General features: G+C 35.9%; 1 protein-coding gene across 10 annotated transcripts in view; it reads right to left on the bottom strand.

The window, feature by feature from the left end:
• Ttc3 (tetratricopeptide repeat domain 3) overlaps positions 1–12,635 on the bottom strand; it is a 104,195-nt gene that overhangs the window by 73,738 nt on the left and 17,822 nt on the right. For 7 of the 10 annotated variants that reach the window (XM_047564526.1, XM_047564519.1, XM_047564520.1 and 4 more), the window contains 3 exons: positions 12,114–12,199; positions 10,604–10,698; positions 9,278–9,340 (listed from right to left, as the gene is read on the bottom strand). The exons of 2 other annotated variants lie outside the window; for them this stretch is intronic. In XM_047564526.1, coding sequence (XP_047420482.1) covers positions 9,278–9,340; positions 10,604–10,698; positions 12,114–12,199 — 244 coding nt within the window. Of the gene's footprint in view, positions 1–6,100; positions 6,191–9,277; positions 9,341–10,603; positions 10,699–12,113; positions 12,200–12,635 lie in introns of those variants that run through there. One more of the 10 variants, XM_047564528.1, reaches the window with a different exon arrangement.

The raw sequence follows: 12,635 nt of genomic DNA, 5'->3' as shown, positions 1-12,635 counted from the left end.
GGTATCATACTACCAGATATCAATTCCTAATAAAAGGTTATGTAAAAAAAAGTATGTAAGATAGACAACTTAACCAACAAAAAATGAAAGAGAAACCAGGAATGAATTTGACACAATCACCTGATTTATGACAAAGTGACACTGCAGTACATGGAGAAAATATACTTTTTAAAGAAATGGTATTGGGTCAATTGGACATTCATATGAATTTTGAACCCTACCTCACATTAAACACAAACATCAATTTTAGAAGGCTTACAGATCTAATTATCAAAGTTAAACTTGTAAAAGAAACAGGACACTTTGGTGGCTTTAGAATAAGAAAAGACTACAAACAAAAAGCACTTACCATAAAAAAAGTTAATAAACTATTTTAAAATTAATAACTTTTCAGTGAAAGCATCAAAAATGAAAAGGTAAGTCACTGAGAAGATATTTGCAACACAAGTCTGACCAAAGACTCATCCAGAATACAAAACGAAACAAAAAAATCTCCCACAAATGAATAAGACATTCAAACTAGGAAAAATAAAAATCTAGCAAAAGACCAAAAGGCACTTTGCAGCAGAGAATATCCAAATAGTCAATAAGCATATGGAAAAATACTCAAATATCCTTACTTGAATTACAGAAATGCAAATTAAAATTACAGTGCTATATACTCCCACCAGAAAACCTACAATGAAAGATGCAAAATGGTAAGTGCTGGTGAGGACATGGAGCTGAAGTTCACATATTGCCAATAAAACCACATAGGAAACTATGCATTAAGGCTAAATACGAGCAGACCTTCTGTTCCAACAATTCAACTCCTTGATTATATACTTTAACAGAAATGGATACATACATTTACAACACTATCTGTAAAAGCCAAATACTAGAAACTACCAAAATGCCCATCAACAATAGAATGGATAAAACATGGTATATTCATGCAATAGATGAACACTTTACAACTACATGCAACAATGTGGATCTCAAAAATAATGCTGAAAGCCAAACACGGAAGAGCACACAGTATGCAATTCCACTTATAATTGCACAAAGACAGGCAAACTAACCTCTGGAAGTCAGAACAGTAGTTATACAGGGGGAGGATGTGGATAGTGACTGGAAGGAGGAACAAGGGGGCCTTCCTGGGCACTGAGTCTGTGATGTGGGTGGTTTCAGGTGTTTGGTCTCAGAAAATGTGTATTAAGATCCTTTAAAAAAAAAAAACTACAAAGAAAAGTTGTTTTCCTTCTGCTGGACACCATTAACTGGTTTGCTGTCTGAGCCACAATGTCCACCCTGCCATCCTGAAGGGACAGCCCGCTGACCAAGCCACATTCTGAGACTGGAAGAAAACAGGCCTCTGATTACACTGTTGAGTAGTCCCAGAACCACCTTCTTTTGGACATCGTGAATGAGATTGTTTCCTTCGCCATTTAAACCAGCTGCCTCCGTTTGTTTCGTGAGGCCCCAAACACCTTCCTCTAACAGCACACTCAGTCTTGTCTCTCCCCCAGCACCTCTACCAGTTCCTGTGCTAGCTGTCTCCACTGCCTCTCATTTTTCGACTTGCTCCACCCACCTTCTGTTCCAAGATTCCCACTCACAGATCTAATAGTAAAAGATGTTTCTGTTGCTAAACCCAAATTCCATTGGAACTAACTGGCTTCTCAGCAGCCAGACTCCCCTGGCCACTCTTATACTTCCATGACAACACACTTAGTTTTCTACCTACAACTCTGGTCACTTCTTAAGTCTCCTGGGTAGGTTCATCCTTCTCTGCCTGCCTATTTGTTACTCAAGAGTCAATCCTGGTTCCTCTTCTAGTCTCAGACCTGCGAAAGGCCAGTAGGTCTCAAACTTGTTTACATATCAGGGGAGATTCTAAAAGCCCAATGCCCAAATTTGAACCTAGATCAATTTACCCTAGATTTCTGGGTGATCTTTCTTCAGAGTTCAAATGATTCCATTGTGCAATCCAAGTGGAGACCTTCTTCCCTAAGCAATCTCACCCAAATCTACAACCTCAAATTGTCTAGGCCAACTATCCCAAACATGTCTACGATCCTTTTGAGTTCCAGACGCACAAAACTCCCTGCTACATGATATACTCACATGGATGTGTCACAGGCACATCAATTTAGTATGGTCTAGAGTGACAAATGTATTCATCTTCCAGTGACTGACCAATGCCATGAATGGGCCCAGAATCCACTAAGGCAGAAAACTCAGACCAGTTCTAATCACTGCCTTCTGCCTCAAATCCCAACACCACCCACAGGCAATTTCTGTCAACTTTATCTCTAAAGTACTGTGAATCCTTCCACTTTTCCACTTCTCCTGCCATTACCCTGCTCCAAGCCATCATCACCTCTGGCCTACAGTTCTACAACAAACTCCCAACCCACTTCCATACAGCATCCCTTTCAAATTCATTCTCCTCATTCACTAATAGTGCTGTCTCCCTTACTTCAAAATCCTTTACTGTTTTCTCACTACTGTGAAAAGCCAACAGCCTTAATGTAGCCTTCAAGGTCGAGCCCCTGACTACCTCTCCCCCTCCTTTGTCTTCAGGCCACCTGGGATACTATCAGTTCCATAAATGAAACAGCCCTTCCCATTCCAGGCCTTCACATTTCTGACCCACTGTTTAGAACATAAGGACTATATGCTTTTGCTAATTTCTGACATCGGCCATAAATAGAACCCCAAGAATTTGCTGAATCAGGGCTGAATGCTACTTTTTAATTAACGCTATAACCATAATAGTAAATGTTATAATTGTACCACATACTGTAAGTAACCAAATATTTACTAATATATGAATGTATGTTGACTATAAATTTTCACATTTACTAGCATGTGGCAAGATCCTATGGAAGAAAAGTGGGCACAGTAAATCACATGTGGCTACAGTTCATCCCAACCACTGTAGCCCCAGTCACTCTGGTGAGAGGGTACAACTTTTGGTAGCAGAAATACCCCCGCAACATACATTCATGACAATGGAAAGACTCGAGATGCAAAGTTATTTACTGTTGGAGACTGTGTAACATGATGAGAGTAGGATAGAGGATAAGAACCCATTCTAGTTCAGGCACTTGGATTTATTACTATTAAATAGGAAAGTATGTTTATTTCGCCAACTACCCTCCATCTACTGCCTCATATACACAATATGCTACATTTTGCCTTAAAATGACATTAGAAAAAGTACCTATTCCCTCTTCCAGTTTCCATGAGGTTTTGCTAATTATTCCTGAACATTCCTCTCTCCATGCCTAACTTTTCCCCAGGAGTGGGGGTAGGCGGCAATAATTGCAGCCTCATATCAGTGATATGTGATCAACAGTGGCCCGTTTTCCACATCCATGTCTTATCTGATTCTAGGCATGGATGGGGAAGAGATGCTATCTACTGACTCCTTCAAAACACAACAGGAAATACATAAGAACTTTGGGCCACAGGCATTCCCCATTACTATAAATCATCATCTCATTTCTCAACAAATAACAATAACTATTTCCCAAGTTTCTTAATGTTACCACTAAATTACAAAAGTATCATTCAGATACAAGAGTCACTGTCAATACAGTGATTAATAACCATCAGTTGAATAAGCATACACATTTTGAATCAAAAGTTAGTTATCTGGCCAGGCACAGTGTCAAATGCCTATAATCCCAGTGACTCAGGAGGTTGAGGTCCACAAGCTCAAGGCCCACCTCAGCAACTAGAAGGACCCTCAGCAACTTAGTGAGACTGTTTCAAAATTTAATTTAAAAAGCATCTGAATTTAAAATTATATATGCTCTTTAAGTAATAGAAATTTATCAGGAATTTAACCTACAGATATACTTGTACCTGGATACAGAGCACAAGTAAAAGGATACTTATTATAGAGCTATTTTAATTCTTTAAAACTAAAAAATCTGTATCCTAATAAATCTGTAATTATACACAAACTAATCTATACTAACAAAGTATATACAAAACCTGATAGATTGAATAATCCATTCAGTAAAATACTACATAGTCATGTGAAAGGACAAGGTAGATCTCTAAAAATACACTGATATGCAACAAGTTCCTGGATTTAAATATTAAAAAGCAAGATGTACAACCACAGTGTAGTTATGTTCCCACCACGTTTTTTTTTTTAAATCTGTTACATTGTAAAAAATGTCTATATTCGGATTTACGAAAAAGAATTCATGTGGTTCAACATGACGAGTGTTTCTACAGGCGAAAGATATTATATAAATGCACAAGGACGTAGAGAGGGATTAGGGAATAGGTCTGAGTTGGGCAGGAGATTTTGGTGTATCCTTTTCTATCCCATCTTTTACCGTCAACATGTTTCTGCTTCTTAAAAAAGGGGTGAACCTCAAAGAAGACTAAAAAACAAGGTTTTCTTCAAAAACATGAAAAGTAGCTTCTAAACAGAGACCATACAAGTAAGGGCAGAATTAGGAATGATTAATCAAATCAACATATTCACACTCAAACTACACACACAAAGACTTTTTAAATTCTAATAGAAACATACAGTTAAGTTGCTTTATACCTTTGGTCTCAGAGAAAACCAGAAAAATAACCAAGGGAGGAGTTTATTTAAAGTGTGTGTCTACTACTAATCATAGTTGGTATCTGATGAAAGGGAATATCGTATGATGGGTAAATATATTATCGACTTAAAAAATTCCATAATTTTCCAAAGTAAATTTTTAAAAAATCAAGGCTAAGCTTTTCCTTTCTCCAATCACATTTCCCCTTACACTGTTCATTACACCCCTGAAGGAATATGAATTTTCCATGTGCGCATCCCACAAGAATTAAATCCCAAGTGCTACACATTGCACATGCTAGTCTAAGTACCAAAGTTACAAGTTCGCCTGCCTCCTTTCCTCGATTCTCTTCTGAACTACAAGTTTCTGGTTACTTCAATCACAACCGTCACTCTCATAATGCTTTGTAGTTAGCAAACTGTATTTGAAAAGTGGCTTCTAGGAAACCAGGTAAAACAGAATCTCATCCACACCTGGCATCCTGGGACTCACCACACACATTCCTAAGCCTGAAAGGAATCCATGGGAGGAGGGAGAAGTGGGCAGGAGAAACAGGAGGCAGCACAGTCCCCACCCCCCCACCCCACCCCAGCCCACCCCCTCCCTCATCCAACCCCATCTCCACATTTCCCAAGCACAACATCCACAGACTCAGAATGGTTTTCATTGGCTTTTGGCCTCATTATCCATTCAAAGGTGGTCTCTGATTTACAAACTGCAGCTATTGTAACATTAAAATCACTATAACAGATATCTTGACCATTTCTGAACAAAGCATGTTTCCCAACTTATACTTCATCTTAGGCTTTTTCCCCTCTGCCACTAGTCTTGCAATATTTATATTTCTCTCCTTTGAAGATAATTTTTCACTTGTTTTACCCTTGATGTGTTTAGAGAGTACTATTTTGGGCTTTTCCCCTCTTATGTGCATTTTTAATTACACTTTGTTTTACTTTTTATCAAATATTTCAAGCACACATTAAAGTACAGAGAATAACATTAGCATAATGAACACCCATGTACCAACTGTGTACCAACTTAGCAAGAAATTAACATTTTGCCATATTTACTTCAGCTTCTTTTGTAAAAGTTTGTTACAGTTGACATCATTCAGTGTATCACCCTTTCCATCTCCAAATTCTTTTCCCTCCATTTTCCCCAGAGATAGCCACTCCCCTGGTGTTTAACAACCCATGCATTTTTAAAACATTTTAAAAACATTCTCTGTATTAAGAATATGCATACTGTTTTGCATGTTTTTAAACATTATATAAATGGCATCATACTGTACAAATCATTCTGCAACTTGCTTTTTTTCACCCAACATTGCATTCATTTTAACTGCCATTGAGAATTCCATTGTATGAATATACCATAATTTATTTATCCATTTCCCTACTGATGGACATTTAGGTTGTTTCCATTTCTTTACTCTTACAAACAATGCTATATGAAGGCTTGTACATATCTTCTTGAGTACACATTTGAGAGCTTGGAAGGGATGACCCTAGAAGTGGGCTGCAGAATATGCACATCTTCACCTTGTCAGATTGCTCTCCAAAGTGACTGTACCAATTTATACTTTCTCCAGCCGAGTATGAAAGTTTCCTTTGTTCCACATCCTCTCAAACACTTGGTATTACGAAGTTTTTAAGTTTTTGCCAATCTGATGGATATGAAAAAGAAACTTATAGTTTTTAATCTGCATGTCATGTAAGGATAACCATGTCCTCATAAATGTTTATTGACTATTTGGATCATTTGTTTTAAAAAATGTTCAACTTCCACATTTCCCTTTTATTCTATCATCACCTTTCCAAAGTGATTAATAATTAAAGACTCTGCATCCAGGCTGTCTGGGTTCAAACGTTGGCTCCATCACATATACCTTGTGTCCTTTTTTGATCTCTCTATGCCTCCATTTTCTCATGTGTAAAGAGGCAGCAGCACCTACCTCACATGGTTGTGAAGGTTTTATAAGTGAACATGCATGAAGTACAATAGCACACCCATGGTGTAAGACACAGTACTATTATTTTTACCCTTTTAGAGAATAAACTTGACAAAGTTATTCCTTAAAATTTGATTATTAATGTTCCAAATTATATTTACTAATCTTTCAGGATTAAATTATTTTAGAAGTTTCAGCATTTGTTACTTTAATCCTTTTATTCCTCTTTTCTAATATTAATTTTAAATGTTCCATTTCTGTTCTCTTGCAACTCAATAGCTAAGATTGGCCTTAAGGAACAACTGAGGAGGACATCCTTGACCAAACTGGTGGAAGGAGGATGCTTTACCCCCAGCTGTCCCCACAGATGCTCAGCAGGATTCCCACGTCAGAACTAGCATCCCTCTGATTTGAGAGCTTCATAACATCTCAACCTTGGTGACTAAGCTACAAGCCCTTCTCAGGGCATAGGTCCTCCTGTGTGAATAGCACATCTCAATTACTGACAACATGTTCTTTTCTTAAGGCTCATCATTCTAGTCATTTTGATCAGGAGTGACCCATACTATGGACTATGAAAACATTAGCCCTACATTACAAGCAAATCACATAACAATGTGTGTGTAAGAAGGTAGGAAACACCAACAAAACTGGTGTGGCATAGCTTCATATGTTAAATAGGCATCCAATACATACTGGTGATTGCCTAATAAGGAACAAAGGGTTCTCAATGCTGCTGATCTGGCTCTAGTGAAAATATAGATGGTGTTCGACAAGCTATAACATCAGGAAGGAGGTACAAGAATACCCTGCTCCTGGCCTTTACCTCACCAAGCTACCTGCTTCTGTGTTTCTACTTTCATGCACCTCCTGTTGTAGCAGGGTTTGAGGAGGATCCTCCTTGTGTGTCACCCTGGTTTGCCTCTCAGCTTTCAGAGCTTGAAAGTAGATGACTTTCTGCCCAGCAAGTTTCAGACAGGCACCTCAATTTCCACAAGAGGCTAGCCAAGTTGCAAACCTATTCATCTGATCTTGAAAGCATACAGATTCACCTTCAAACACCACAGAATATCTGCAATTCTGGATCTAGCCAGAGGCAATAACCTAAAGACATTTGCAGCTCATTTCTTGTCAGAACCAGTTGAGGACAGTGGTATTGATGGAAGACTGTGTCAAGCCCATCCATTCCTCTAGTCTAGTTAGCCTCGGATTATCCACGGCTTAAGCCATCTAAAAGCTGCATAACGTTAATACAGCGGTATTCTCCAAGGTGGTTGGATTACTGGTGATTTTTATTTTCTTCTTTTTAAACTCTGGTATTTTCCAAATTTTCTACCATGAGAATGTGTTCTGTTTATAATAAAAGAAAAACACAATAAATGTTATTTTTAAAGCTCCATACTTGGAATATATTGTCTTCCCCACTCCCACCCTCCCACATCCAAACGTTAAGTGCTTTTACTGAAAAATAATTGAGATCATGGTTCTCAGTTTCCTTGACTTCACAAAAAACATTTGTGCAACCCCAAACTTCATTTTCAGAGTCTTTCCCCCCTATAAATACCAATGTTGCTGGGATTTTTTTCTGCTCTTATCATTCAATTAACATTATTAGTAAACCATTTAAGAAATTTCCTGGAGAAGGACGCACCGGGAGGAAAGCTCATCTGAGCAATTGGTGTACTACTTTTTTGTAAACAATGAATATCACATAACTTGTGGCTCAGTGGTAGAGCGTTTGCCTACCATGTGTGAGGCACTGGGTTCAAGTCTCAGCATCACATATAAATAAATGAATGAAATAAAGGTCTATCAACAACTAGAAAAAACAAAAAAAAAGAAAATTACATAACTTGCCAAGTTTTCCTTTTTCATTCTGGGCAATAGGAGGAAAGGGTCAAATATGAATTATTAGTATTTCTGCAGGCCCATACACCTGTGCAGCCTTGTCCTGACAATAATGAGCTCTAACTTGGTTTTCTTGCTTGTCCTGTTTTGAATATTCTATTGTGTGTTCATAATATTGTATTATGTGTTCTTCAACATACCACAAACCCTTCTTACAGTAAGGTACTACATAATTAAATACAATAGTGTACATATTCAATATTAATACTTGTAATTAATTCCTTAAAATTTTTAAACTGAAGGGGCAACAAAATCATGGTAGAGTATATCAATCTTTCTCAACATGTAAATATATTTGACATAAGGAACTAAAAATTAGTTATGATTCCACTCTTACAGTAATACTATTAAATTTATGTGCTTTCATTCACTCTGAAAGATATTTACTTAATTTTTTCATACCAAGAAAAATTGAAGGAAAAAAACGCGGCAAAACTATTTCTTCCAAAACAGATTAATTAATAGGGCAAAAGGACATAGTATGTTATAGGTGTTACAAACAGACTTTGACATCAGATGAGATCTGTGTTCAAATCTTAGCATCAGTGTTCACTAGTGGTATGAGCTGGTCATAGGTAAAATGCGGAGAATAATATAACCTACCTATTAAGGGTGCTGTTTCACTTAGCATGTGAAGCAATTAAAACAACGCAGGACATATGCGTGCGCGTGCACTCAATCAGCTGCTGCAGTCACCATTACTATATATACAGCCTACTATGCTCTTTTAACCATTTATCCATTTTTGCCAAAAAAACAAAACAAGGGTTTTCTTGCATACCTACAAAACAGAAATGTTTCCCCCAAAATGGGTATTTAGCATAATAACTCAATGATTGTGGTACTTTAACCAACTTACCTAAACTGTCCAGTACGAAGAAAACAAAGAGCTCGGTTACCATAAAGAAGGTGGTTTTCAGGTCTTAAAAAGAAGTAACATTTAGTCAGTAAATCACATTATATATGAAACAAACAAACATCACACTGTAAACAAGGCATGAAAAAACTTTTTAAACTTTACATCTACATGGCAGAGCAGGAAGAATACAAGATTTGGAGTCTTAAATGGGTAAATCTCAGTTCCTTACTTCTTCAGTAGGTTTCTTCAAATCAACTTAAACTATTCTGTATTCAAAATAAAGACAATCCTTGCTCTGTCCAGCTCATAGGACTATTGTCAAGATCAAATAAGACATATTATTAAAAAGTTAGTTGACTACAAAGTATACTGTAACTAGAGAGGACAAGATTATTTATGTCAGGACCATGCCACCTTGGCAAAGAACTCCAGGCAAAAGAAGCTTGAAAATTTCAACAGCAACTTAAGCAGCTTCATTTCAAAGCTTGTTCTTTTTAGTTTGGCTGACAGTATGAGGCCAGAAATGCTTCTTTCTTCCACCTCTTCCTCAATAGAACAGAGTAGCAGTCTTCAGTGCAGCATGCTGACTAGATTGACTCATTCCCCATGAGGATGAGCAAGGTAGGAAAGGGAGCAGTCATGTACACAGCACCCTTCAAAGACTGCTATAATATTAGGTGGCCCAACTGAAGTAGCCGTTAGGAACAGAGTGGCACACCTGGGGGAAGACTACAAAATTCTAGCAGCTGAATAACAAAACCAGGTAGAAAGAGCACATGCATCCTCAACCATTCCAACTATTTTCCTTTAAAAGTTCCCTCTAAGAAAGCAAAAACTCCTGCGTAGGTAGCATTTTAAGTATTAGGAAACAATCCTTTTGGATCAGTTATTTAGAAGGAAGTAGTTGAGAGCAAAATGAGAAAAAGACAAAAAAAAAAAGATGACTGCTGGGAAACCTTAAGGAAACGCAGCAAGGCCGAACCAAATTAACCACTGTATCTGACTTGCTTGAACTGTATTATTTAATTAGTTCCATATATTCAGGTTATCTCCAATGTTACTAACATTTAAAGATGAAAAAACAAATCTGCATAACAAATTGGAAAAGAGTCTACAATTCTTCATCTTGCTTTTATTTATTTATTTATTTTATTATTATTATTTTTTTTGTGTGGTGTTGGGGATTGAACCCAGGGCCTTATGCTTGCAAGGCAAGCACTCTACCAACTGAGCTATATTCCCAGTCCCATCTTGCTTTTATTTATGCTAACATTCTAACTTGAGCTGCCACACAAAAAAAATCTCATTGCTCTGTTTTGCTCTTACCTATATTCAATGGCTCTGGTGTAATAGATAATAGCTATATCAAATCTTTCTTTGGAAAACTCTTCATTTCCTTTCATTTTCATTAGTTCTCCTTGCTGAGAAACCAAGGTGAAAGAAGACCCATCAATTAGCTCCAAAGACAATCAAGAAACCAATACCTAGGAAAAATGGATCTAGGTTTCCATCTTTAATTTCAAAAATAAGCTAGGGGATTATTTATATAGAAAATAATATTCGATATTTTGGTATATACAGTTGACCCTCAATATCTATTGTTTCTGCATCTGCAGATTCATTCAACCAAGCACAGATTAAAAACATTTGGAAAGAACAAAAAGTATCTCTATGAATATGTACACTTTTCTTCTTGTCATGTCCCTTAAGCAATACAGAATAACAACTATTTATATAGCATTTACATAGCACTAGGTATTAGTGATCCAGAGATGATTTTAAATAGATGGGAGCAGGTGTGCAGGTTACAGCAAATACTATACCATTTTGTATGAAGGATTTTAGCATCAGCAGATTGGTATCAGAGAGGATCCAGGAACCAATCTCCCTCAGATACTGAGGAACAAATGTATATTACAAGAAAATTTTCTCCAATAACTCAATACTAACTTGTTATGGAATATTAAAAAGGAAAACCAACACATTATGAATTACTAAAATAATTTTTCCTTCACATGCAGTATTTCACAGGCCCATTTTTAAATATCTTATCCATATGGGACAGCAAGCTACAAATGAGATGCAAAGTAGAATTTTAACTTTATGCCAGCAAATGTGATATTATTCAATAAACCTTAGTGTTTAAAAATATATAAATTGTAACACAGGCAAGTTGACTAGATTAACTACAAAATATGAAATGGCAGGTTAGTAAGAATACATATGAAAAATATTACTGATATAATCAATTTTAACTTCAAAGTTTTAAAACAATTAAATTAGATCAATGGCTCTAGAGAACTTAATTGAACATTAAATATTTTCCTAAATCTTTTTTTAAAAATTGAATTAAAATCATTATTTCCTCTGAGTGAACTACATGGCATGTGAATTACATCTCAATAAAAATGTTATATGAGAAAATCATTTCTTCAACTCATGAAAGGTCGATTAAAAAATAAATCAAACTTAATTTTCAATTAACTTTTAAAAGTATTAAAAATTTCAGATTAAAGTATTATCTCTTATTCTAAATCAAAATTTATTAAAATTTTTCCTCAAACATGTTATTCAATCTTACAACAGTTCCTTAAATATTGTCAGCAGGTTTTTAAATTAACTTCCTCTGACTGTTACAAGTTCTAATAAACATCTTTTCTAAAAAAATATTTTTTAGATGTTGACAGACCTTTATTTTATTCATTTATTTATATATGGTGCTGAGAATTGAACCCAGTGCCTCACACATGCTTGGCAAGCCCTCTACCACTGAGCCACGACCCCAGCCCAACAAACAACTCTTGATACATATTTACAGGTAAATATTTATCCTCACCTCCATACACTCCGCACAATTTTGGGTTTTAAATTCTTCAAGTAAATTGCAGTTTTCTGTTACAACTTTAGTTATGTGATACTTGTCTGTTTAATTTTTAGGAGAGAGTGAAAGAAAATATTTGTTAAAAAAAAAAAAAAGAGCTGGTACTGATAATATTCTAATTCTTAGGTTAAGTAGATGAGTTCATAAAGTTTATTATAGTATTATTCCTTCTAAATACCCTGTTTCTTATCATCTTTCATGTGTATTAAATATTTTAGAAATAAATAAAATGTTACAAAAAACAGATTTAATGCTTGCAATAAACCTAATCGTTTTATTAACAATTAAAAAAACTTATTACTCTATTTGTTACTGTAGTTATAACAAATGCTTTGTCATAACATATTCCAAATAGGTCTCATAATTACTCAAGTCAATCCAACAAACATTATCAATTATCTACAATATACCAGCCACAATGTTCAATAAAAAAGTATAAAAATAAAACCCTAGAAAACTATTTTCTAAAATGTATTC

Source organism: Sciurus carolinensis, chromosome 9 (assembly GCF_902686445.1).
Source record: "Sciurus carolinensis chromosome 9, mSciCar1.2, whole genome shotgun sequence".
Classification (NCBI taxonomy): Eukaryota; Metazoa; Chordata; class Mammalia; order Rodentia; family Sciuridae; genus Sciurus; species Sciurus carolinensis.
This window is presented reverse-complemented; position numbering and strand designations above follow the sequence as displayed.